This window comes from Rhinoraja longicauda, chromosome 8, assembly GCF_053455715.1.
Source record: "Rhinoraja longicauda isolate Sanriku21f chromosome 8, sRhiLon1.1, whole genome shotgun sequence".
NCBI lineage: Eukaryota > Metazoa > Chordata > Chondrichthyes > Rajiformes > Arhynchobatidae > Rhinoraja > Rhinoraja longicauda.
In genome coordinates, this window is record NC_135960.1 from 3,480,203 (window position 1) to 3,508,035 (window position 27,833).

Below are 27,833 nucleotides of genomic sequence, written 5' to 3' on the forward strand. Positions count from 1 at the left end.
TCTCACCTGTTCAGTACTGCCTTCAACCACTGAAGGTCACCTCACCTTCTGTCTCCTTTCTCTGTTCATTTATTTATTCACTTATTTATCTATTTATTAATTTCCCTATGTTCTCAAAATCTCTGTAAAGCGTCTTTGAGTATATGAAAAGCGCTATATAAATAAAATGTATTATTATTATTATTAGAGTATAGTTTAGAAATACAGTGCAGAAACAGGCCCTTCAGCCCACCAATGCCCTACCGATCGATCAGTGATCTCCGCACATTAACACTATTCTACACACACACACACACACACACTAGGGACAATTTACAATTGTACCAAGCCAATTAACCTACAAACCTGTACTGTACGTCTTTGGAGCGTGGGAGGAAACAGGAGCAACCCGGAGAAAACCCACGCGGTCACGGGGAGAACGCACAAACTCCGTACAGACAGCGCCCGTAGTCGGGATCGAACCAGGGTCTCTGGCTCTGTGAGGCAGCAACTCTACTGCTGTTCTGCCCTATAATACAAACAGACAGGGAACAGAATTTAATTGAGGCCTTCAGAACCACAAACTTTATGAACTAAGACGTGGAGGTTTGGAGGCTAATTGGCTTGGTATAAATTTAAAATTGTCCCTAGTGTGTGTAGGGTAGCGTAAGTGTGCTGGGATCACTGGTTGGTGCGGATTCTGTGGTAGGGTTGCCAACTGTCCCATATTAGCCGGTACACCCCTTATATTGGGCTAAATTAGTTCATCCCGTATTAGGCCCGGGGGGGCGCTGTAGGCCCGGACTCTGCAGGCCCGGACAATGTAGGTCTGGACAGTGTAGATCCAGACAGTGTAGGTTTAGACAGTGTAGGCCCGGAGGCCCGGGCACTGCCTTAATGGAGGTTGCCTGGCAACCCGCCTCCCGGCCTGGACGGCCGCCATTGGTGGAGCGGGGGCACGGGGCGGTGACGTCACCTTGTCCCTTACTTGGGAGTGGGATAGTTGGCACCCCTACTCTGTGGGCCGAAGGGCCTGTTTCCGCCTTGAATCTCTGAACTAAACTAAATTAAACTAAATAAAAAGTGTGCCGTTTAGTTTTACTGTAATAGTCCTACGCTTGAAGCAGCTGTGCTTGAGGAGTGGACTGCAGTTAATACCTACACAATATTGAAAATGGAATGAGACATTAATAGCGGAATTATGGACTAGTTAGTTTGATGTTAATCATGAGGGAATGGCTGAGAGCATTTTATGGGACCCTAACTGGGTTCATCTAAAGAACATAGAGGCCATAAGAAGTAGTCGGCATGGTCTTAGAAGCAGTGGGTCACGCCTCAGGAACGCTCTGGAATTCTGCAAGGGCACAGCTGAGACTGGAGATGAAGGCAAGGCACAACCCTATTCATTGGTGCAAGACACAAAATGCTGGAGTAACTCAGCGGGACGGGCAGCATCCCTGGAGAGAAGGAATGAATGGGCGACGTTTCGGGTCGAGACCCTTCTTCGGACACGAAACTTCGCCCGGTCCTTCTCTCCGGAGTCGCTGCCTGTCCCGCTGAGTTACTCCAGGTCCATCTTCGGTTCAAACCGGCATCTGCAGTTCCTTCCCACCCTCTCCACTGGTGTGTCAGGAATGGAAGAATTTAAAGAACAGTTACATTTATCAGAATGTATCACAAAAATGCTGGAGTAACTCAGCAGGTCAGGCAGCATCTAGGACAATAGGCAATAGACAATAGACAATAGGTGCAGGAGGAGGCCATTCGGCCCTTCGAGCCAGCATCGCCATTCAATGTGATCATGGCTGATCATTCTCAATCAGTACCCCGTTCCTGCCTTCTCCCCATACCCCCTGACTCCGCTATCCTTAAGAGCTCTATCTAGCTCTCCCTTGAATACATTCAGAGAATTGGCCTCCACTGCCTTCTGAGGCAGAGAATTCCACAGATTCACAACTCTCTGACTGAAAAAGTTTTTCCTCATCTCAGTTCTAAATGGCCTACCCCTTATTCTTAAACTGTGGCCCCTTGTTCTGGACTCCCCCAACATTGGGAACATGTTTCCTGCCTCTAACGTGTCCAACCCCTTAATAATCTTATACGTTTCGATAAGATCTCCTCTCATCCTTCTAAATTCCAGTGTAAACAAGCCTAGGAGAGAGGGAATGGGTGACGTTTCGGGTCGAGACACCTTCTTCAGAATCTATTCATGTACTTATCTATATCCATGTCCACTGTGGGCGGCACGGTGGCGCAGCAGGCAGAGCTGCTGCCTTACAGCGCCAGAGACCCGGGTTCGATCCCGACCATGGGTACTGTCCGCACGGAGTTTGTACGTTCTCCTGAACCTGGACTATTGGGTGCAGTTCTGGTCACCCCGTTTCGGGAAGGATGTTGGAGGCTCTGGAAAGGGCACGGAGGAGTTTTACTAGAACGATGGACACAAAATGCCGGAGTAACTCAGTAGGGCAGGCAGCATCTCTGGAGAGAAGGAATGGGTGACGTTTTGAGCCGAGACCTTTCTTCAGACAGAGAGTCGGCAAAGGAAAACATAGAAACATTGAAAATAGATGCAGGAGTAGGCCATTCAGCCCTTCGAGCCAGCACCGCCATTCAATATGATCATGGCTGAACATCCACAATCAGTACCCCGTTCCTGCCTTCTCCCCGTATCCCTTGATTCTTTTAATCCCAAGAGCTATATCTAACTCTCTCTTGAAAATCTAACTCTCTCTTTTCTCCGCACCCGTAGAACGTACAAACTCCGTACAGACAGCACCCGTAGTCGGGTTCGAACCCGTGTCTCTGGCACTGCAAGCGCTGTAAGGCTGTAACTCTACTGCTGCGCCACCGTGCCGCCCCTGTCTTGTGTCTATCTTCATCGATAGTTTTTTTGTTATTTTGGATCTGGTTCATGCAGGTCACATTGCCGAGAAATGCGCTCGGAAATCATCTTTCCCTGGATTAGTGCGGAACTGGCAATAAATCTCAGGGAGACGGGTTGTGGCAACCGAGAGATGATTGTCTCACAGTGAGGGGCGTTCACTGACGTTCAGTGCGCCAATCTGAATCTGGTTTCTCGTTTCACATCAGTTAGTCCATTAAAGTTTAAAAAAAATTATTGTTTAGACCTTACTTTAGGCTTTTGAGATACAGCGTGGAAACAGGCCCTTCGGCCCAACGAGTCCGCGGCGACCAGCGATCCTTCACTAGGCCTAGAACACTAGCGAAATCCTACACACACTAGGGACAATTTACAATTTTACCAAAGCCAATTAACCTACAAACCGGCCCGTCTTTGGAGTGTGGGAGGGAACCGGAGCACCCGGAGAAAACCCACACGGTCACAGGGAGAACGTACAAACTCCGTACAGACAGCACCCGTGGTCAGGATCGAACCCGGGTTTCCCGGGTAGCAGCTCTACCACCGCCGCCCCTTAGTCCACGACGATCCCTAAGACCACATTTTAACCCAGACTAGTATTGTCTGCAACCAAGCCCACAGTTAACAATGGCCTCTTTCCTTTATCGTCGTTACACTTTTGCATATCTCTCATTCATTCGTGTAGGAAGGAACTGCAAACGCTGGTTTAAATCTCTGGAGAGAAGGAACAGGTGATGTTTCAGGTCGAGACCCTTTTTCAGACTGAGAGAGTTTGAAGAAGTCGGTCTGAGGAAGGAGTCTCGACCCGAAATGTCACCCATTCCTTCTCTCCAGAGATGCTGCCTGTCAATAGACAATAGACAATAGGTGCAGGAGGAGGCCATTCAGCCCTTCGACTGTCCTGCTGAATTACTCCAGCATTTTGTGTCTATCTTCTCTTTCATTCATTTAGAAGGATGAGAGGAGATCTTATCGAAACGTATAAGATTATTAAGGGGTTGGACACGTTAGAGGCAGGAAACATGTTCCCAATGTTGGGGGGGAGTCCAGAACAAGGGGCCACAGTTTAAGAATAAGGGGTAGGCCATTTAGAACTGAGATGAGGAAAAACCTTTTCAGTCAGAGAGTTGTGAATCTGTGGAATTCTCTGCCTCAGAAGGCAGTGGAGGCCAATTCTCTGAATGCATTCAAGAGAGAGCTAGATAGAGCTCTTAAGGATAGCGGAGTCAGGGGGTATGGGGAGAAGGCAGGAACGGGGTACTGATTGAGAATGATCAGCCATGATCACATTGAATGTCGGTGCTGGCTCGAAGGGCCGAAAGGCCTCCTCCTGCACCTATTGTCTATTTGTCCCATATCTCTCGTCATCAGCTTCCATATCTCTCGTTTCCCTTTCCCCCGACTCTCAGACTGAAGAAGGGTCTCGATCCGAAACGTCACCCATTCCATTTCTCCAGAGATGCTGCCTGACCCGCTGAGTTACTCCAGCTTCTTGCATCTATCTTCCCAATAAAAATATTGTCTGTTCAACGCCACACTGCTGTTTGTGCTCAGAATATTATCACACTGCCATGAAGCATAAGCTTCAAAGTATTTTGCAAGTTTTTTAAACATCCAGCGTTTGTGAAAGATGCTATAAATACATGCACTTAGTTTTTTGTTCACAGCTAAGAAGTGTGAGGGTGAGTAAATGTACATCCACATTCTTTCAAACACAGGTCAACCTTAACCAAGGTTAAAAGAGATCTGTGAAAGAAGGAACTGCAGGTGCTGGTTTACACCGAAGGTAGACACTAAATGCTGGAGTAACTCAGCGGGTCGGGCAGCATCTCTGGAGAAAAGGAATCAGTTGACAGGGTTTTGGGTCGAGACTCTTCATCTAGACCGCGAGTCGGGTTTGGTACATGGATAGGAAAGATTTGGAGGTATGTGGGCTAAACGTCGATAGGCAGGCGCCAAGGACAAGTCTCATCCTTGCCACTCCCTCTTCTCCCCTCTCGATCAGGCAAGTGTGAAAACGCACACCTCCAGATTCAGGGACAGTTTCTTCCCAGCTGTTATCAGGCAACTGAACTGACCTTGAGAGCGGTCCTGAGCATCATCTATCTCATTGGAGACGAGGGTTGCCAACTTTCTCACTCCCAAATAAGGGACAAAAGATGACGTCACCGCCCCCGCGCCCCACGTGACCTCACCCAGCCAGCGGCCACGTGCTCCCGCTCCACCAATGGCGGCCGCCCGGTCCGGGAGGCGGGTTGCTAGGCAACCTCTGTTAGGCGGCGCCCGGGATTCCGGGCCTACACTGTCCGGGCCTAGAGGGGTCGGGATGAGGTTCATCCTTGATTATGCTGGTGGCCTGCCGAGGCAGCATAAGCTGTAGATGGAGTCAATGGAAGGGAGGTTGTTTTGTGTCGATTAATACTATCTTGAACTTCTACGGGTGTTTCGGTGTATGCAGCCAGGATTGGTGGAGGCAGATACCATGGTGATATTTAAATGACTTTTAGATAGGCCCAATCTTGCCGATCTAAACATTGCCAAACATATAAAATTATGAAGGGATTGGACAGGCTAGATGCAGGAAAAAATATTCCCGATGTTCGGGGAGTCCAGAACCAGGGGTTACAGTTTACGAATAAGTTTCTGGGCCATTTAGGACTGAGATGAGGAAAAATGTTTTCACCCAGAGAGTTGTGAATCTGTGGAATTCTCTGCCACAGAAGACAGTGGAGGCCAATTCTCTGAATGCATTCAAGAGAGAGCTGGATAGAGCTCTTAAGGATAGCGGAGTCAGGGGGTATGGGGAGAAAGCAGGGATGGGGTACAGATTTTGGATGATCAGCCATGATCATATTGAATGGCGGTGCTGGCTCAAAAGGCCGAATGGCCTACTCCTGCACCTATTTGTCTATGTTTCTATGCTCCAAAGACGTACAGGTTTGTAAGTTATAAGTTAATTAACTTGGTATAACGGTTAACTTGGTATAACGGTAAGGCGGCACGGTGGCGCAGCGGTAGAGTTGCTGCCTTACAGCGAATGCAGCGCCGGAGACTCAGGTTCGATCCTGACTACGGGCGCCATCTGTACGGAGTTTGTACGTTCTCCCCGTGACCTGCGTGGGTTTTCTCCGAGATCTTCGGTTTCCTCTCACACTCCAAAGACGTACAGGTATGTAGGTTAATTGACTGGGTAATTTGTAAAAATTGTCCCTAGTGTGTGTAGGATAGTGTTAGTGTGCGAGGATCGCTGGGCGACGCGGACTCGGTGGGCCGAAGGGCCTGTTTCCGCGCTATATCTCTAAATCTAAAAAGTAAATCTAAATTGTAGGTTAATTAACTTGGTATGAGTGTAAATCTTATTAAATATATGCAGGGAATGGAGGGCTATGGATCACGTGAGGAAAAACCTTTTCAGTCAGAGAGTTGTGAATCTGTGGAATTCTCTGCCTCAGAAGGCAGTGGAGGCCAATTCTCTGAATGCATTCTAGAGAGAGCTAGATAGAGCTCTTAAGGATAGCGGAGTCAGGGGGTATGGGGAGAAGGCAGGAACGGGGTACTGATTGAGAATGATCAGCCATGATCACATTGAATGGCGGTGCTGGCTCGAAGGGCCGAATGGCCTCATCCAGCACCTATTGTCTATTGTCTATTGAATGGCGGTGCTGGCTTAAAGGGCCGAATGGCCTACTCCTGCACCTATTTGTCTATGTTTTTATGCTCCAAAGACGTATAGGTTTGTAAGTTTAAGTGTAAGTGTAAATTGTAAGTTAATTAACTTGGTATAAGTGTAAATTGTAGGTTAATTAACTTGGTATAAGTGTAAATCTTTTAAATATATGCAGGGAATGGAGGGCTATGGATCACGTACAGGCAGAGGAGATGAGTTGAACTTGGCGCCAAGTACAGCACAGACGTTGTGGGCCGAAGGGCCTGTTCCCGTGCCGTGCCGTTCTACATTCTGTGCAGAGGAAGGGCTGTGAACAGGCAGCTGCAGTGACTCGGAGTGCTCAGCTGTGAACTGGGGCGTGTCGCTGTGCTCGGCAGCTTGTCCTTACTGTGTGACCTGAGCTGCGATCGATCGTCTATGCCTGGCTTGCTTCCTGCAATGTGCTGCCGGGCACCTTTATCTGTGGGGACATCAGGAAACTCCACTCCCTCCCGCCCGCCCGGGGGCACTTGGTCTGTGTCCATCAGCTTTCCACTGCAAACTTCACGGTGCGGTGGGAAAACTGAGCTCCCCGAGCTCATTCCACTCAAATCGGTATTACACAGAAAATAGGTGCAGCAGGAGGCCATTTGGCCCTTCGAGCCGGCACCGCCATTCATTGTGATCATGGCTGATCAACCACAATCAGTAACCCGTGCCTGCCTTCTCACCATATCCCTTAATTCCACTAGCCCCTAGAGCTTTATCTAACTACCTTTTAAATTCATCCAGTGGATTGGCCTCCACTTCCTTCTGTGGCAGAGAATTCCACAAATTCACAACTCTCTGGGTGAAAACGTTTTTTCTCACCTGTTTTAAATGGCCTCCCCTTTAATCTTAGACTGTGGCCCCTGGTTCTGGACTTGTCCAACATTGGGAACATTTTTCTCACCTCAGTTTTAAATGGCCTCCCCTTTATTCTTAGACTGCGTGGCCCCTGGTTCTGGACTCCCCCAACACTGGGAACATTTTTCCTGCATCTAGCTTGTCCAGTCCTTTTATAATTCTATATGTCTCTATAAGATCCCCTCTCATCCTTCTAAACTCCAGTGAATACAAACCCAGACTTTCCAACCTTTCTTCATATGACAGTCAACTGTATTGGTATTGGAGAACCAGAACTCGACTGATCCCAATAGATCAACCACGATTGAATGCGGAGGAAAGAACTACAGATGCTGGTTTAAAACCAAAGATAGACACAAAATTCTGGAGTAACTCAGCGGGACAGGCAGCATCTCTGGAGAGAAGGAATTGGTGACGTTTCTTCAGTCTGAAGAAGGTCTCGATCCGAAACGTCAGCCATTCCTTCTCTCCAGAGATGCTGCCTGTCCTGCTGAGTTACTCCAGCATTTTGTGCCTAGCTGCGATTGAATGGCTTAGTAGACTTGATGGGCCAAATGGCCTAATTCTAGATTTTAGTTTTTTTGAGATTTAGAGACACAGTGCGGAAACATGCCCTTTGGCCCACCGGGTCCGCGCTGCCCAGCGATCCCCGCACATTAACACTATCCTGCACACACTAGGGACAATTTTTTTGTTACATTTACCCAGTCAATTAACCTACATACCTGTACGTCTTTGGAGTGTGGGAGGAAAACCGAAGATCTCGGAGAAAACCCACGCAGGTCACGGGAGAACGTACAAACTCCGTACAGACGGCGCCCGTAGTCGAGATCGAACCTGAGTCTCCGGCGCTGCATTCGCTGTAAGGCAGCAACTCTACCGCTGTGCCACCGTGCCGCACGACTCCTACTAATAACGAAGGAGGAACCCAGCGGGGGAGGGGCTCAGAGAACGATTAGGTGACCCAGCAGGATAGGACTGTCCAGCGATCTTTTAGTTTTTTAATTTAGTTTAGAGATGCAGAGCGGAAATGGGAATTTCTTTGGTCAGAGGGTGGTGAATCTGTGGAATTCATTGCCACAGAAGGCAGTGGGGGGGCCAAGTAGACGGATATTTTTAAGGCAGAGATCGATGGATTCTTGATTAGTACGGGTGTCAGGGGTTTGTTGGGGAGTGGGCAAGAGAATGGGGTTAGGAGGGAGAGATAGATCGGCCACGATTGAATGGTGGAGTAGACTTGGTTCTTGGTTCTTGGTCCTCCAAAATATTCCAAATGGAATTTAAACTGGAGGTGGGCCGAATGGCCTAATTCTGCTCCTATCACTTTCTCTGACCTTGTAGTTAGAGTGAGTTGCGCTCAGGAATGTTATCAAGATATTCCAGTGATTTATGAATGGTTTAATCGATTCCTGGGAGTGAGTCAGAGTCTGAAATCCAGCAGAGATATTTTGACAATTTATTTTTAGATTAATAACTCTGACGGGGGTTAGTTGCAAACTGGTATCGATGTGGGCCTCATCGAAAATGAAGTTTGTGCACTTTTACGATCATCGCCAGAAACTGAAAACTCATTTTTCACTGATATCGAGGGATAAATGCCAAACATTGGAGGTCACCTTCCCAAAGCCCTAAGTCAAGAGGCCAAGAGTGTCTTCACTGATGAGACTTAGATTATAATAATAAAGGATATATAGGATTGGCTAATACACCATAGAAACATAGAAACATAGAAAATAGGTGCAGGAGTAGGCCATTCGGCCCTTCGAGCCTGCACCGCCATTCAATATGATCATGGCTGATCATCCAGCTCAGTAGCCTGTACCTGCCTTCTCTCCATACCCCCTGATCCCTTTAGCAAAAAGGGCCACATCTAACTCCCTCTTAAATATAGCCAATGAACTGGCCTCAACTACCTTCTGTGGCAGAGAATTCCACAGACTCACCACTCTCTGTGTGAAGAAATGTTTTCTCATCTCGGTCCTAAAAGACTTTCCCCTTATCCTTAAGCTGTGACCCCTGGTTCTGGACTCCCCCAACATCGGGAACAATCTTCCCGCATCTAGCCTCTCCAACCCCTTAAGAATTTTATATGTTTCTATAAGATCCCCCCTCAGTCTTCTAAATTCCAGCGAGTACAAGCCCAGTCTATCCAGTCTTTCCTCATATGAAAGTCCCGCCATCCCAGGGATCAATCTGGTGAACCTTCTCTGTACTCCCTCTAAGGCAAGAACGTCTTTCCTCAGGTTAGGAGACCAAAACTGCACACAATACTCCAGGTGCGGACTCACCAAGGCCCTGTACAACTGCAGCAGAACCTCCCTGCTCCTAAACTCAAATCCTCTTGCTATGAATGCCAACATACCATTCGCTTTCTTCACTGCCTGCTGCACCTGCATGCTTGCTTTCAATGACTGGTGCACCATGACACCCAGGTCACGTTGCATCTCCCCTTCTCCCAATCGGTCACCATTCACGTAATACTCTGCTTTCCTGTTCTTGCCGCCAAAGTGGATAACCTCACATTTATCCATATTATATTGCATCTGCCATGCATTTGCCCACTCGCCCATGCAAGTAAGCACTCCAGTTAAGGAAAGTTATTTAAGTGGAGCTATTGCTGAATGCTGCCACTTAGAATGGCCTTGGCCAGGTTAAGTGAGGCACTATGTGGCCAGCTGGCCAAATCTGATTTGAAGTGAATTGGAAGTGGCATTCTGCTAAAAGGACAACTTAACCAACAGTACAGCTCAAGGGAAATTGGAAAAAGGTCAAACTGCCTTACGAGTTTTATCAATGCAAACTTTTTTCTCATCTCTCCTCTGTACGGAGTTTGTACGTTCTCCCCGTGACCTGCGTGGGTTTCCTCCGAGATCTTCGGTTTCCTCCCACACTCCAAAGACGTGCAGGTTTGTAGGTTAATTGGCTGGGCAAATGTAAAAATTGTCCCTAGTGGGTGTAGGATAGTGTTAATGTGCGGGGATCGCTGGGCGGCGCGGACTCGGTGGGCCGAAGGGCCTGTTTCTATGCTGTATCTCTTAAATCTAAAAAAAAATCTAAAAATCTGCCAGCATTTGGTCCATATCCCTCCAAACCTGTCAATAGACAATAGACAATAGACAATAGGTGCAGGAGTAGGCCATTCAGCCCTTCGAGCCAGCACCGCCATTCAATACGATCATGGCTGATCACTCTCAATCAGTACCCCGTTCCTGCCTTCTCCCCATACCCCCTCACTCCGCTATCCTTAAGAGCTCTATCCAGCTCTCTCTTGAAAGCATCCAACGAACTGGCCTCCACTGCCTTCTGAGGCAGAGAATTCCATACCTTCACCACTCTCTGACTGAAAAAGTTCTTCCTCATCTCCGTTCTAAATGGCCTACCCCTTATTCTTAAACTGTGGCCCCTTGTTCTGGACACCCCCAACATTGGGAACATGTTTCCTGCCTCTAATGTGTCCAATCCCCTAATTATCTTATATGTTTCAATAAGATCCCCCCTCATCCTTCTAAATTCCTTCTAAATACAAGCCTAATTGCTCCAGCCTTTCAACATACGACAGTCCCGCCATTCCGGGAATCAACCTAGTGAACCTACGCTGCACGCCCTCATCCATGTACTTGTCCAACTGCGTCTTAAATATTGGGATAGTCCCAGCCTCAACTACCTCCTCTGGCAGCTCGTTCCGTACACCCACAAACCTTTGTGTGAAAAAGTTACCCCTCAGATTCCTATTAAATCTTTTCCCCTTCACCTCAAAACTATAAGTCCCGTGCAATCAATTCCTGAGCCGGTTCACAGACTTGCCAGCCACCTGCCACTTCTGCGGGCTGCAAGAGTCTGTGTTCCATGTCTACATGGAATGTTTAGTTTTTTACACAAAAGACCCGGGTTCGATCCCGACTACGGGCGCCGTCTGTACGGAGTTTGTACGTTCTCCCCGTGCCCTGCGTGGGTTTTCTCCGAGATCTTCGGTTCCCTCCCACACTCCAAAGACGTACAGGTTTGTAGGTTAATTGGCGTAGTATAAATTTAAATTGTCCCTCGTGTGCGTTGGGTAGTGTTAGTGTGCGGGGATCGCTGGTCGGCGCGGATTCGGTGGTCCTAAGGGCCTGTTTCCGCGCTCTATCTCTGAACTATCTTAGAAGATTGAGGGGGGATCTTATAGAAACTTACAAAATTCTTAAGGGGTTGGACAGGCTAGATGCAGGAAGATTGTTCCCGATGTTGGGGAAGTCCAGAACAAGGGGTCACAGTTTAAGGATAAGGGGGAAGTCTTTTAGGACCGAGATAAGAAAGTTGTTTCTCACACAGAGAGTGGTGAATCTGTGGAATTCTCTGCCACAGAAGGTAGTTGAGGCCAGTTCATTGGCTATATTTAAGAGGGAGTTGGATGTGGCCCTTGTGGCTAAAGGGATCAGGGGGTATGGAGAGAAGGCAGGTACAGGATACTGAGCCATGATCATATTGAATGGCGATGCTGGCTCGAAGGGCTGAATGGCCTACTCCTGCACCTATTTTCTATTTTTCTATGTGTATGGAGGTGTGTATACCTTATAGAGGTGCATCTTCTAGGGGTGACCTTATAGAGGTGCATCTTCTAGGGGTGACCTTATAGAGGTGCATCTTCTAGGGGTGACCTTATAGAGGTGCATCTTCTAGGGGTGACCTTATAGAGGTGCATCTTCTAGGGGTGACCTTATAGAGGTGCATCTTCTAGGGGTGACCTTATAGAGGTGCATCTTCTAGGGGTGACCTTATAGAGGTGCATCTTCTAGGGGTGACCTTATAGAGGTGCATCTTCTAGGGGTGACCTTATAGAGGTGCATCTTCTAGGGGTGACCTTATAGAGGTGCATCTTCTAGGGGTGACCTTATAGAGGTGCATCTTCTAGGGGTGACCTTATAGAGGTGCATCTTCTAGGGGTGACCTTATAGAGGTGCATCTTCTAGGGGTGACCTTATAGAGGTGCATCTTCTAGGGGTGACCTTATAGAGGTGTATAAAATCAGGTACAGGTACAAGTTTGTAAGTCAATTGGCTTGGCATAATTGTAAATTGTCTCTGGTGTGTGTAGTAGGATAGTGTTAGTGTGCGGGGATTGCTGGTCGGCACGGACTCGGCGGGCCGAAGGGCCTGCTTCCAGGCTGTCTCTCCCGCGGACATTGGCCCGTCTGTGCTGCCATGACAGGGGAGTCCAGTGGAACGGTCGGTGCTGAATGCTCCCCGCACCCAGGGTGTGAGGGAGCGTATCACAGTCAATTAAGAGGAACCTTTGCCACCTTATCTGCAAAGAAAATCCTGCTGTTTACTGAAGGACTGCATTGATTTTAAAAAACATTTTTTTTAATTTTTTTTTTTACATGTGCACCTGCACAATTGCGATACTGCTGTAGATAAGTTACTTTATGCAAGTTCAGAGACACATCTTACCGTTCAAGGAAATGAAGGGGCATTCTTGCGTTAAGCAGCAATTTTTATGACCCCTGCCTGCCTTAAACCCCACAAATTATTAATCATTTTCAAAGCAGTCGCAGTTTTTTTAATGTTGAGAAACCCGCCGCCCTGTTTGCCCACCACTAGACTTCATAAGCACAGATAAAAGGTCAAAATGATCTGTGTTCGTGACATTGTGGAATATTGAGTATAGGAGCAAAGAGGTCCTTCTGTAGTTGTAACAGGGCCCTAGTGAGACCGCGCCTGGAGTACTGTGTGCAGTTTTGGACTCCAAATTTGAGGAAGGATATTCTTGCTATTGAGGGCGTGCAGCGTAGGTTTACTAGGTTAATTCCCGGAATGGCGGGACTGTCATATGTTGAAGGACTGGAGCGACTAGGCTTGTGTACACTGGGATTTAGAAGGACGAGAGGAGATCTTATCGAAACGTATAAGATTATTAAGGGGTTGGACACGTTAGAGGCAGGAAACATGTTCCCAATGTTGGGGAAGTCCAGAACCAGGGGCCACAGTTTAAGAATAAGGGGTAGGCCATTTAGAACAGAGATGAGGAAAAACGTTTTCAGTGAGAGAGTTGTGAATCTGTGGAATTCTCTGCCTCAGAAGGCAGTGGAGGCCAATTCTCTTAATGCATTCAAGAGAGAGCTAGATAGAGCTCTTAAGGATAGCGGAGTCAGAGGGTATGGGGAGAAGGCAGGAACGGGGTACTGATTGAGAATGATCAGCCATGATCACATTGAATTGGGGTGCTGGCTCGAAGGGCCAAATGGCCTCCTCCTGCACCTATTGTCTGTTGTCTATTGATGTGTTTATGCTTTATTCTTAATTGTTAACTGTGTGTTTGTGTTGTCATTTGTGAGCGGAGCACCAAGGCACATTCCTTGTATGTGCACATACTTGGCCAATAAACTTATTGATTCATTCATTTAGTTTAGAGACACAGCACGGAAACAGGCCCTTCGGCCCACCGGGTCCGTGCCGCCCAGCGATCCACGCACATTAACACTATCCTACACCCACTCGGGACAATTTTTACATTTGCCCAGCCAATTAACCTACATACCTGTATGTCTTTGGAGTGTGGGGGGAGGAAACCGAAGATCTCGGAGAAAACCCACGCAGGTCACGGGGAGAACGTACAAACTCCGTAACAACAGCAACCGCGGTCGGGATCGAACCCGGGTCTCCGGCGCTGCATTCGCTGTAAGGCAGCAACTCTACCGCTGCGCCACCGTGCTGCTGGTTTATATGTAACATTTTTACACAAAGGGCGGTGGGTGTTAAACTAAACTTTGTGGATCCTTTCTGTTGCAGAGTCTGACCGAGGCTGCTAACGTGGACGATGGCAGAATGTTTAACCCCGAGCTCCAACAACTCTACACAACCATAATGGCAGCCAAAGCTGGTCGGGAAAGAAGGCACAGTTCAGGTGGGCAGCAACAGACAGGGAGTACTGAGAGGGAGTACAGAGAAGGTTCACCAGATTGATTCCTGGGATGGCAGGACTTTCATATGAAGAAAGACTGGATAGACTTGGCTTGTACTCACTGGAATTTAGAAGATTGAGGGGGGATCTTATAGAAACTTTCAGGATTCTTAAGGGGTTGGACAGGCTAGATGCAGGAAGATTGTTCCCGATGTTGGGGAAGTCCAGAACAAGGGGTCACAGTTTAAGGATAAGGGGGAAGTCTTTTAGGACCGAGATGAGAACGTTTTTTTTCACACAGAGAGTGGTGAATCTGCGGAATTCTCTGCCACAGAAGGTAGTTAGTTGAGGCCAGTTCATTAGCTATATTTAAGAGGGAGTTAGATGTGGCCCTTGTGGCTAAAGGGATCAGGGGGTATGGGAGAGAAGGCAGGTACGGGATACTGAGTTGGATGATCAGCCATGATCATATTGAATGGCGGTGCAGGCTCGAAGGGCCGAATGGCCTACTCCTGCACCTATTTTCTATGTTTCTATGTAACAGCATGCGTTCGAGTAGCTGGTGCTTACAGTACAAAAGGTTAGCCGAGTTTTGAAGTGTACGGCGGGCGGTGCGGTGGAGTTGCTGCCTTACAGCGCTGGGAACCCGGGTTCAATCCTGACTACGGGTGCTGTCTGTACGGAGTTTGAACGTTCTCCCTGTGACCACGTGGGTTTCCTCCAGGTGTTCCAGTTTCCTCCCACCATCCCAAAGGTTTGCCACCGCCTCAGAATAGAAGGACGCTTGTTGAGAAAGGAGAGGGGAAGGAATTTCTTTAGTCAGAGGGTGGTGAATCAGTGGAACTCATTGCCACAGACGGCTGTGGAGGCCAAGTCAGTGGATATTTATAAGGAGGAGATTGACAGATTCTTGATTAGTACGAGTGTCAGGGGTCACGGGGAGAAGGCAGGAAGAAGGATTGAATGGCGGAGGAGACTTGATGGGCCGAATGGCCTAATACTGCTCCTAGTCCTTATTAACCTATTCAAGAGCCCGATGTTTGTCGTGTTGAAGCCATTCTTGAACCTGGTGGTCACGGTTTTCGGACTCCTGTACCTTCTCCACTGAGTTGTGAATTTGCGGAATTCTCTGCCACAGAGGGCAGTGGAGGCCAATTCACTGGATGAATTTAAAAGAGAGTTAGATAGAGCTCTAGGGGCTAGCGGAATCAAGGGATATGGGGAGAAGGCAGGCACGGGTTACTGATTGTGGATGATCAGCCATGATCACAATCAATGGCAGTGCTGGCTCGAAGGGCCAAATGGCCTCCTCCTGCACCTGTTCTCTATGTTTCTATGTTTCTTCCCGATGGCAGGAGTGAAATGGGAGCGTGGCCAGGGTGGTGTGAGTCTCAACCCAAAACGTCACCCATTCCTTCTCTCCAGAATTGCTGCCTGTCCTGGAGAGCTACTCCAGCATTTTGTGTCTATCTTCAATGGGAATACATATGGTTTCAAGTCGTAGAGTCATAGAGTCATAGAGTGATACAGTGTGGAAACAGGCCCTTCGGCCCAACTCGCCCACACCGGCCAACAATGTCCCAGCTACCCCAGTCCCACTTGCCTGCGCTTGGTCCATAACCCTCCAAACCTGTCCTATCCATGTGCCTGTCCAACTGTTTCTTAAACGATGGGATAGTCCCAGCCTCAACTACCTCCTCTGGCAGCTCGTTCCATACACCCACCACCCACTGTGTGAAAAAGTTACCCCTCGGATTCCTATTAAAAAAAAATTCCCCTTCACCTTGAACCTATGTCCTCTGGTCCTCGATTCCCCTACTCTGGGCAAGAGACTCTGTGCATCTACCCGGTCTATTCCTCTCATGATTTTGTACACCTCTATAAGATCTCCCCTCATCCTCCTGCGCTCCATGGAATAGGGACCCAGCCTACTCAACCTCTCCCAGTACCTCACACCCTCTAGTCCTGGCAACATCCTCGTAAATCTTTTCTGAACCCTTTCCAGCTTGAAAGGGTTCAAGTATCGGTGCAACCAAATTTACTCGCAATATTTCAAATACGGCCTAACTAAATTACAAAAAAAATCCATCAACGTCTCTACTTCGTTGGAAAATTGAGGTGAGTTGGTATGTCATAGAAACATAGACAATAGGTGCAGGAGTAGGCCATTCGGTCCTTCGAGCCAGCTCCGCCATTCAACATGATCATGGCTGATCATCCAAAATCAGTACCCCGTTCCTGCTTTCTCCCCATGATTCCGTTAGCCCTAAGAGCCATATCTAACTCTCTCTTGAAAACATCCAGTGAATTGGCCTCCACTGCTTTCTGTGGCAGTGAATTCCTCAGATTCACAACTCTCTGGGTGAAAAAGGTTTTTCCTCACCTCAGTCCTAAATGGCCAACCCCTTTATTCTTAAACTGTGGACCCCCCCGGTTCTGGACTCCCCCAACATGGGGAACATTTTTCCTACATCTAGACTGTCCAATCCCTTAAGAATTTTACATGTGTCTATAAGATCCCTTTTTGTAGATAAACTAAATCCTTGTGCAGGAAGGAACTGCAGAACAACAGGGCAAAGGTGGCATACAGGTGATCTAGTCAAGAAATGCTCCTTTGAGCCCAGCAGGTCAGGCAGCATCTCTGGAGAACACGGATCACTGAGATTTCAGGCCGAGACCCCTCTTCAGACTCGCACCCTGGAGAATTCCAGATGATATGTATTACATGGTGTGTCGAGAGTGAAATATGGGTGGCCTTACCTACAGTGCAAAGGTGGCATACAGATCCCAGTGACTGAATGGATAGGAAGTTAGATCCTGGTCAGAGGGACGTCTTCTGGGCACCTGCTGGTCCTGTCAAATGATACGAGTTACCGGAGGGCTAGGGGCCACTTTACAAAGCTGGGTGGCAGTGTGAACTGTGAGGAAGATGCTATGAGGTTGCAGGGTGACTTGGACAGATTGTGGGAGTGGCCGGATGCTTGGCAGATGCAGTTTAATGTGGATAAGTGTGAGGTTATCCACTTTGGTGTTAAGAATAGGAAGGCAGATTATTATCTGAATGGTGTCAAGTTAGGAAAAGGGGACGTACAACGTGATCTGGGTGTCCTAGTGCATCAGTCACTGAAAGGAAGCATGCAGCTACAGCAGGCAGTGAAGAAAGCCAATGGAATGTTGGCCTTCATAACAAGAGTAGTTGAGTATAGGAGCAAAGAGGTCCTTCTGCAGTTGTACAGGGCCCAAGTGAGACTGCACCTGGAGTACTGTGTGCAGTTTTGGTCTCCAAATTTGAGGAAGGATATTCTTGCTATTGAGGACGTGCAGCGTAGGTTTACTAGGTTAATTCCCGGAATGGCGGGACTGTCATATGTTGAAAGACTGGAGCGACTAGGCTTGTATACACTGGAATTTAGAAGGATGAGAGGAGATCTTATCGAAACGTATAAGATTATTAAGGGGTTGGACACGTTAGAGGCAGGAAACATGTTCCCAATGTTGGGGGAGTCCAGAACCTGGGACCACAGTTTAAGAATATGGGGTAGGCCATTTAGAACAGAGATGAGGAAAAACTTTTTCAGTCAGAGAGTTGTGAATCTGTGGAATTCTCTGCCTCAGAGGGAAGTGGAGGCCAATTCTCTGAATGCATTCAAGAGAGAGCTAGATAGAGCTCTTAAGGATGGCGGAGTCAGGGGGTATGGGGAGAAAGCAGAAACAAGGTCCCGTATGCACACAGTGGCGCACAAGATGTTCGTACAATGACAATAAAGGCACATTATTATTATTATTATTATTATTATTATTGAGAATGATCAGCCATGATCACATTGAATGGCGGTGCTGACTCGAAGGGCCGAATGGCCTACTCCTGCACCTATTGTCTATTGTCTATTTAGTGTAAGAATTAAAGGGGAGGCCATTTAGACAATAGACAATAGGTGCAGGAGTAGGCCATTCGAGCCAGCACCGCCATTCAATGTGATCATGGCTGATCATCCACAATCAGTACCCCGTTCCTGCCCTCTCCCCATACCCCCTGATTCCGTTATCATTAAGAGCTCTATCTAGCTCTCTCTTCAAAACATCCAGAGAATTGGCCTATGTTTCTATCTCTCTATGTGACCATCACCCTAAAAAATATTGCACATTTATGAACAGCCTTGCTACTGTAAGCAGACTATCACGTGGTCCTATTTTGATTAACCGATCCCAAGTGTAGACCTCTGGAGCCAGTTAATAGGTGTGGAACCTAGCAGCATATGGTAGTTAAATTACTGGACTGACATCAGGTGGCCTGGGCTATTGAGACAGAAGGCTGACCACAACAACTGGGGAATTTATCTTCTAGTAATTAAATAAGAGGCTTGGATCGGTTTATTAATGATGGCTCCACAAAACCACTGAATGACTGGATAAACCTATCACATTCACCAGGGTCATTTGGGGTAGGAAGTCTGTCGTTCTTTCCTGATTAGTTTTCTTTCAGTTGAGACACACATCGCGGAAACAGGCCCTTCGGCCCTCCTACTCTGCGATCCCCATACACTAATACTATCCCACACACTCGGGACAATTTGCGATTTTTGTTTACCGAATGAAACCAATCAACCTACAAACCTGTGTAGGAAAATAACTGCAGGTGCCGGTTTAAACCGAATGTAGACACAAAATGCTGGAGTAACTCAGCGGGGCAGGCAGCATCTCAGGAGAGGAGGAATTCCTTCTCTCCTGAGATTCTGCCTGACCCGCTGAGTTACTCCAGCATTTTGTGTCTACCCCTACAAACCCGTACGTCTTTGGAGTGCGAGGGGAAACCGGAGCGCCCGGGGAAAACCCACGCAGGTCACGGGGAGAACGTACAAACTCCGTACAGACAAGATCGAACCCGGGTCTCTAGCGCTGTAAGGCAGCAACTCTACTGCCACGCCTCTGTAATGCCCCTGGCCTTCTGACCTTCACCCGATACCAGGCTCATCCACTTCAGTGGCTCAATGGTTGTTTATTGTCACATGTACAGAAGTACATGAACTACCATCTACCTCAAAGGTGACCCTCAATAGACAATAGACAATAGGTGCAGGAGGAGGCCATTCGGCCCTTCGAGCCAGCACCGCCATTCAATGTGATCATGGCTGATCATTCTCAATCAATACCCCGTTCCTGCCTTCTCCCCATACCCCCTATCTCCGCTATCCTTAAGAGCTCTATCTAGCTCTCTCTTGAATGCATTCAGAGAATTGGCCTCCACTGCCTTCTGAGGCAGAGAATTCCACAGATTCACAACTCTCTGACTGAAAAGGTTTTTCCTCATCTCAGTTCTAAATGGCCTACCCCTTATTCTTAAACTGTGGCCCCTGGTTCTGGACTCCTCCAACATTGGGAACATGTTTCTTGCCTCTAACGTGTCCAACCCCTTAATAATCTTATACGTTTCGATAAGATCCCCTCTCATCCTTCTAAATTCCAGTGTATACAAGCCTAGTCACTCCAGTCTTTCAACATATGACAGTCCCGCCATTCCGGGAATTAACCTAGTAAACCTACGCTGCACGCCCTCAATAGCAAGAATATCCTTTCTCAAATTTGGAGACCAAAACTGCACACAGTACTCCAGGTGCGGTCTCACTAGGGCCCTGTACAACTGCAGAAGGACCTCTTTGCTCCTATACTCAACTCCTCTTGTTATGAAGGCCAACATTCCATTGACTTTCTTCACTGCCTGCTGTACCTGCATGCTTCCTTTCAGTGACTGATGCACTAGGACACCCAGATCTCGTTGTACGTCCCCTTTTCCTAACTTGACACCATCCAGATAATACTCTGCCTTCCTATTCTTACCACCAAAGTGGATAACCTCACACTTATCCACATAAACTGCATCTGCCATGCATCCGCCCACTCACACAACCTGTCCAAGTCACCCTGCAACCTCATAGCATCTTCCTCACAGTTCACACTGCCACCCAGCTTTGTATCATCTGCACGCAACAAAAGCTTTTCACTGTACCTCGGTACACGTGACAATAAACAAAACTGTAAACTGCAGTACAGTGAAATTCTTTTTTTTGCATACAGGTCAGTAAAGTATTGCTATACCCAAGCACAATCCCCGATTAGTACAATGTGTATAGAGATGTCTACTGAGACCTGACACATTGACTCTTCTCTGGCGCTGTAAGGCAGCAACTGTTTAGAGATACAGCGCGGAAAAAGAGGGCCTTTCGGCCCACCGAGTCCGCGCCGCCCAGCGATCCCCGCACATTAACACTATCCTACACCCACTAGGGACAATTTTTACCTTTACCAAGCCAATTAACCTACAAACCTGCACGTCTTTGGAGTGTGGGAGGAAACCGAAGATCTCGGAGAAAACCTTCGCAGGTCACGGGGAGAACGTACAAACTCCGTACAGACGGCGCCCGTAGTCGGGATGGAACCTGGGTCTCCGGCGCTGCATTCGCTGTAAGGCAGCAACTCTACCGCTGCGTCGCTTGGCTCAATCTTGCTCATTGCAGCAGGTTTGTGTCTTCAAGAGATGAACAATACAGACCTCAGGGTTTCCGCAAGGAATTTCTGAGCCATAACCCACTGGAATTTGGAAGGATGAGAGGGCATCTTATCGAAACGTATAAGATTATTAAGGGGTTGGACACGTTAGAGGCAGGAAACATGTTCCCAATGTTGGGGGAGTCCAGAACCAGGGGCCACAGTTTAAGAATAAGGGGTAGTAGGCCATTTAGAACGGAGATGAGGAAAAACATTTTCAGTCAGAGAGTTGTGAATCTGTGGAATTCTCTATTGTCTATTGTCTATTGAACTAAAGAATGGATCGACTGGGCTCATATTCACTGGAATTTAGAAGGATCAGAGGGGATCTTACAGAAACATATAAAATTCTTAAGGTAGACACAAAATGCTGGAGTTACTCAGCGGGTCAGGCAGCATCTCTGGAGAGAAGGAATGGCTGATCAGTTTGAAGAAGGGTCTCGACCCGAAACCTCACCCATTCCTTCTCTCCAGAGATGCTGCCTGACCCGCTGAGTTACTCCAGCATTTTGTGTCTACCTTCGATTTAAACCAGCATCTGCAGTACTTTCCTACATAAAAATTCTTAAGGGATTGGACAGGCTGGATGCATGAAAAATTGTTCCCGATGTTGGGGGAGTCCAGAACCAGGGGGGGGGTCACAGTTTAAGAATAAGGGGTGAGGCCATTTAGGACTGAGATGAGGAAAAACCTTTCTCACCCAGAGAGTTGTGAATCTGTGGAATTCTCTGCCACAGAAGGCAGTGGAGGCCAATTCACAGGATGGTTTCATGAGAGAGTTAGGTATAGCTCTTCGGGCTAACGGAATCAAGGGATGTGGGGAGAAAGCAGGAACGGGATACTGATTTAGGGTGATCAGCCATGATCATATTGAAAGGCGGTGCTGGCTGGAAGGGCCGAAAGGCCTACTCCCGCTCCGATTTCCTATGTTTCTAAGGATGAACAGCATGGACACTGGTCTTTGCGAGATTTAGAACGGAGATGAGGAAGAACTTTTTCAGTCAGAGAGTGGTGAAGGTGTGGAATTCTCTGCCTCAGAAGGCAGTGGAGGCCAGTTCGTTGGATGCTTTCAAGAGAGAGCTGGATAGAGCTCTTAAGGATAGCGGAGTGAGGGGGGTATGTGGAGAAGGCAGGAACGGGGTACTGATTGAGAGTGATCAGCCATGATCGCGTTGAATGGCGGTGCGTACAGGCTCGAAGGGCTGAATGGCCTCCTCCTGCACCTATTGTCTATTGTCTATTGTCTAACCCACTGCAACTCTTTTTTGGGATGCTCAGGGGGAGAAGACAGTCTGAAGCATCAGCCCAGCCTCGAAGAAGCACAGGACGTGGCGACGGTCAAGGCAGAGAAGGAGGAGGTCGCGCCAGCACCTGCCCAGAGCCCTGAGGTTAAAAAACAGGTGGGTGGACGTTATCCTTTGTGTGGTTTCATTGGCTGTTCTTGCACTCCATCCACTGTTACTGTGCTGTGAGCACTGTTCACAGTTATACCATGGGCGTACCACATGGTGCACTGTCTACAGGTATACCACAGGTGTTCTGTTGTACAGGTGTACCAAAGGTGTACTGTCTCCAGGTGTGACACAGGTAGACCACAGGTGCACTGTCTACAGGTGTACCAAAGGTGTACTGCCTCCAGGTGTGACACAGGTATACCACAGGTGCACTGTCTACAGGTGTACCAAAGGTGTACTGTCTCCAGGTGTGACACAGGTATACCACAGGTGCACTGTCTGCAGGTGCATCAAAGGGGTACTGCCTCCAGGTGTAACACAGGTATACCACAAGTGTTCTGTTGTACAGGTGTGCCAAAGGTGTACTGCCTCCAGGTGTAAAACAGGTATCCCACAAATGTTCTGTTGTACAGGTGTACCAAAGGTGTACTGCCTCCAGGTGCGACACAGGTACGCCACAGGTGCACTTTCTGCAGGTGCATCAAAGGTGTACTGTCTCCAGGTGTGACACAGGTATACCACAGGTGCACTGTCTACAGGTGTACCAAAGGTGTACTGCCTCCAGCTGCGACACAGGTACACCACAGGTGCGCTGTCTGCAGGTGCGGCACAGTGGCGTAGTGGTAGAGTTGCTGCCTCACAGTGCCAGACTCCTGACTATGGGTGCTGTCTGTACGGAGTTTGCACGTTCTCCCTGAGACCGCGTGGGCTTTCTCCGGGTGCTCCGGTTCCCTCCCGCACTCTAACGACCTGCAGGTTTTGTGTAGGTTAATTGGCTTCGGTAAAATTGCAAACTGTCCCTCGGATAGCACCAGTGTACGGGGTGATCGCTGGTCGGCGCGGGCTCGGTGGGCCGAAGGGCCTGTTTCCGCACCGTACCCCTCGAGTCTGAGACTCTCTTGGCTCTTGGGCGCGTGCACTAAAACATATTCGATACCCTGTGTGTAAACGTTTCATCTGTTCTCTTTCAGGCTTCTCGAAAGCTCAAAAGTGCAGCAACTCTCAGCAGTCCAAACCTCAACACCACGAAACGGAAGAAGAAAAAAGGGATTTTTAGCTGATTTTTAATCCGGGAGGTTGTTTTTAAACCAGGAGGCACTCTGAACCCACTTTATCCCTCGATCCTGCCCTTGTTATGCGTCCAGTGGTGAGGTTGCTTGTCACCTTGCTCCACAACAATGGTCTTTACCCCATCACGCCAACATTCAATGAGCTGGTGTCCAAGGGATTTTGCTGCATAAACTCTTCGAGGTTCCTCGATGCGCCAACATCTCCGCTTGGGGAACCCCTCCCCAGCCTCGGGGGTGGGGGGGGGGAGTCGTGAAGAACCACAGTGACCGACAACGAGCGGAGCAGTCACTCGCCTGACCCCCGTGGTCGCCATGGCGACTATCTCCGGAGGCCGCAAAATGGCCGCCTGATTTTACTTCTGAGCTTCTGCGACGACGATGATCCGTAGCGGGGATTCGACCTCAAGAACTGCGATGGGGGAAGAGAGGGGAGGTTACACATCATCTGTGTGCAGCAAGGAACTGCAGACGCTGGTTTAAACCAAAGTTAAGACACAAAATGCTGGAGTAACTCAACGGGACGGGCAGCGTCTCCGGAGAGAAGGAATGGGTGACGTTTCGGGTCGAGACCCTTCTTCACACTGAAGACCTCTCGGTCTGAAGAGTAAGAAAATAACTGCAGATGCTGGTACAAATCGAAGGTATTTATTTCACAAAATGCTGGAGTAATTCAGCAGGTCAGGCAGCATCTCAGGAGAGAAGGAATGGGTGACGTTTCGGGTCGAGACCCTTCTTCACACTGAGGAAGTGGTCTGACGAAATGGTCTCGACCTGAAAAGTCGCCCATTCCTTCTATCCAGAGATGCTGCCTGACCCGCTGAGTTACTCCAGCACTCTGTGAAACGTCACCTACCCATGTTCTCCAGAGATGCTGCCTGACCCGCTGAGTTACTCCAGCACTCTGTGAAACCTCACCATCCATGTTCTCCAGAGATGCTGCCTGACCCGCTGAGTTACTCCAGCACTCTGCGTCTTAATATTGAAGATTTTACACGTCAGAAGAAAAGCATCATTTCTTTTTAAACTCCCGCAACTTCAGATGATCCAGGCACTTTTTAATTTCTCTCTCCCCCCCTACCCCCCACCTCATCCTGTCTCTTTACCCGAGTAGACAACAAAATTTATAGTCTTTCCTCCATAAAGTAAAACTAAATAGTTGCAAATTACCAGTGTACCAGCAATAGTAACTACTTTGTCTAATTAATTAAAGGCTCCACAAATTGAGGACAACAGATGGTATGTATTTGGCCCGCAGCCTGCTTTTGATTTCTTATGCACAAGGCCGATTTTATACTTGGGAAAAAAACCACTGCAAGCTGATTGTGGCTTTCAAAAAAGCTCAGGTGAGGTTAGACTTCGTTCCGCTCCGCTTTTAAAACGAAATAGCTCGCTGCCCCATCCACAGGGCTCGCTATTTTTCATTTTAACGGGGGAATCACCCAAAACTCCCACTCCCACCCCCCCCCCCCCCCCATTTCCCCACCTCTCTAACTCAGCCCGCCTGCGTTGTCACCATTACATGACGTTAAAATCCACCAATAGTAGACACAAAAAAGCCGGAGTGACTCAGTGCGGGGACGGGCAGCAACTCTGGAGAGATGGAAGGGGCGACGTTTCGGGTCGATCAGTCCGAAGAAACATAGAACATAGAAAATAGGTGCAGGAGTAGGCCATTCGGCCCTTCGAGCCTGCACCACCATTCAATATGATCATGGCTGATCATCCAACTCAGTATCCCGTACCTGCCTTCTCTCCGTACCCCCTGATCCCTTTAGCCACAAGGGCCACATCTAACTCCCTCTTAAATATAGCCAATGAACTGGCTTCAACTACCTTCTGTGGCAGAGAATTCCACAGATTCACCACTCTCTGTGTGAAGAAATGTTTTCTCATCTCGGTCCTAAAAGACTTCCCCCTTATCCTTAAGCTGTGACCCCTAGTTCTGGACTTCCCCAACATCGGGAACAATCTTCCCGCATCTAGCCTCTCCAACCCCTTAAGAATTTTATATGTTTCTATAAGATCCCCCCAGAAGGGTCTCGGGTCTCGACCCCGAAAACGTCAGCCGTTCCTTCCCTCCGGAGATGCTGCCCGTCCCGCACTGAGTCACTCCGCCTTTTCGTGTCTTAGCATCAGTTCAAAACCAGCATCTTCAGTTCCTCCCAACTTGCATTGTTAGCAGGGAGAAGGTTAACAACAAACAAACACAGAGATAAAAGGTAGTCGGGGACGGTCAGACTGGTCGGAGAACTGGGAAGGGGGGAGGGTATGGTGAGAGGGGGAAAGCAAGGGTCATTTGAAGCTACAGAAGTCCAATCAACCAGGGGTGTGTGACTTTGCAGCCAAACGATGTCCCTCTCCCCCTTTCGAGTGTCACAATCCACAGCACCATGCTGTTTTGGGTTTAATGTAAACACCTCCTTTTTAAAATTAATACAAGCGCTTCTTTTACATTTTAAATCCAATGCAAAACTTGAAAATAAAGCTGTTTCAATTTATTTCAATTAACTCTATCGTGCCTTTAAACGCGCAAGTATGAACTGTTTTTTAAACTTTCCCTTCAGTCAGTCAGAGAGTTGTGAATCTGTGGAATTCTCTGCCTCAGAAGGCAGTGGAGGCCGATTCTCTGAATGCATTCAAGAGAGAGCTAGATAGAGCTCTTAAGGATAGCGGAGTCAGGGGGTATGGGGAGAAGGCAGGAACGAGGTACTGATTGAGAATGATCAGCCATGATCACATTGAATGGCGGTGCTGGCTCGAAGGGCCGAATGGCCTACTCCTGCACCTATTGTCTGTTGTCTAAAATGGTTGCTCAGAATGGTTCGATGGCACTCTGTTGTACGCACCAGCCGCAAGGTAACATTTCTTTTTTTTGCGTACAGTTCAGGGCGGCACGGTGGCACAGCGGTAGAGCTGCCGCCTCACAGCGCCAGAGACCCCGGTTCCATCCTGACCGCGGGCGCTGGCTGTGCGGAGTTTGTACGTTCTCTCCCCGCGACCTGCGTGCGTTTTCTCCGAGATCTTCGGTTTCCTCCCACACTCCAAAGACGTACAGGCTTGGCCTCATTGGCCTCGGTAAAATTGCTGACCGTCCCAGAGAGTGGGATCACACAGAACTAGTGTGAACGGGTGGTATAAGGATGGCGTGGACGTTTTGTTTAGACTTTATTTAGACTGGCGTCACGGTGCCGCAGCGGTAGAGTTGCTGCCTTACAGCGAATGCAGCGCCGGAGACCTGGGTTCCATCCTGACTACGGGCGCTGTCTGTACGGAGTTTGTACGTTTTCTTCCCGTGACCTGCGTGCGTTTTCTCCGAGATCTTCGGTTTCCTCCCGCACTCCAAAGACGTACAGGTTTGTAGGTTAATTGGCTTGGTAAATGTTAAAAAAAAGTCCTTAGTGTGTGAAGGATAGTGTTAGTGTGCGGGGATCGCTGGTAGGCGCGGACTCGGTGGGCCGAAAGGGCCCATTTCCTCGCTGTATTTCTAAACTAAACTGAACTAAACTTTTCGAGATACAGCGTGGAAAAAGGCCCTTCGGCCCCCCGAGCCCACGCCAGCCAACCAACCAACGATCACCCCGTACACTAGCACTACACACAAGGGACGATTTACAAATTTACAGAAGCCAATTAACCTACAAAGCTGCACGCCTTTAGAGCGTAGGAGGAAACCAGAGCCCCCGGAGAAAACCCACGCGGTCACGGGGAGAACGTACAAACTCTGTACGGACATTACCTATCTGTTGTGCTGCTGCAAGTAGAGTGATACAGTGTGGAAAGAGGCCCTTCGGCCCAACTCACCCACACCGGCCAACAATGTCCCAGCTACACTAGTCCCACTTGCCTGCGTTTGGTCCATATCCCTCCAAACCTGTCCTATCCATGTACCTGTCCAACTGTTTCTTAAACGACGGGATAGTCCCAGCCTCAACTACCTCCTCTGGCAGCTTGTTCTATACACCCACCACCCTCTGTGTGTAAAAGTTACCCCTCTGATTCCTATTACATCTTTTCCCCTTCGCCTTGAACCTATGTCCTCTGGTCCTCGATTCCCCTACTCTGGGCAAGAGACTCTGTGCGTCTACCCGATCTATTCCTCTCATGATTTTGTGCACCTCTATAAGATCTCCCCTCATCCTCCTGCGCTCCATGGAATAGAGACCCAGCCTGCTCAACCTCTCCCTGTAGCTCACACCCTCTAGTCCTGGCAACATCCTCGTGAATCTTTTCTGAACCCTTTCAAGGGTTTGACATGTGGACAATAAAAGCACTCTGGACTTAACTCTTCGCTAGTCAGGATGGAACCGGGGTCTGCCTCAGAAGGCAGTGGAGGCCAATTCTCTGAATGCATTCTCTGAATACACTGGAATTTAGAAGGATGAGAGGATTCACCGGAATTTAGCAGGATGAGAGGAGATCTTATCGAAACGTATAAGATTATTAAGGGGTTGGACATGTTAGAGGCAGGAAAC

The 27,833-nt window shown here is 48.4% G+C and overlaps 1 protein-coding gene across 1 annotated transcript in view; it reads left to right on the forward strand.

Moving 5' to 3' along the window:
- Positions 1–25,828, forward strand: part of nhej1 (nonhomologous end-joining factor 1) — a 248,085-nt gene extending 222,257 nt beyond the window's left edge. The window contains exons 6-8 of the mRNA XM_078404359.1: positions 14,183–14,297; positions 22,116–22,237; positions 23,263–25,828. Of these exons, the coding sequence (XP_078260485.1) occupies positions 14,183–14,297; positions 22,116–22,237; positions 23,263–23,352 (327 nt within the window). The 3' untranslated portion in view covers positions 23,353–25,828. The remainder of the gene's footprint in view (positions 1–14,182; positions 14,298–22,115; positions 22,238–23,262) is intronic.
- The last annotated feature ends 2,005 nt before the right edge of the window (positions 25,829–27,833 follow it).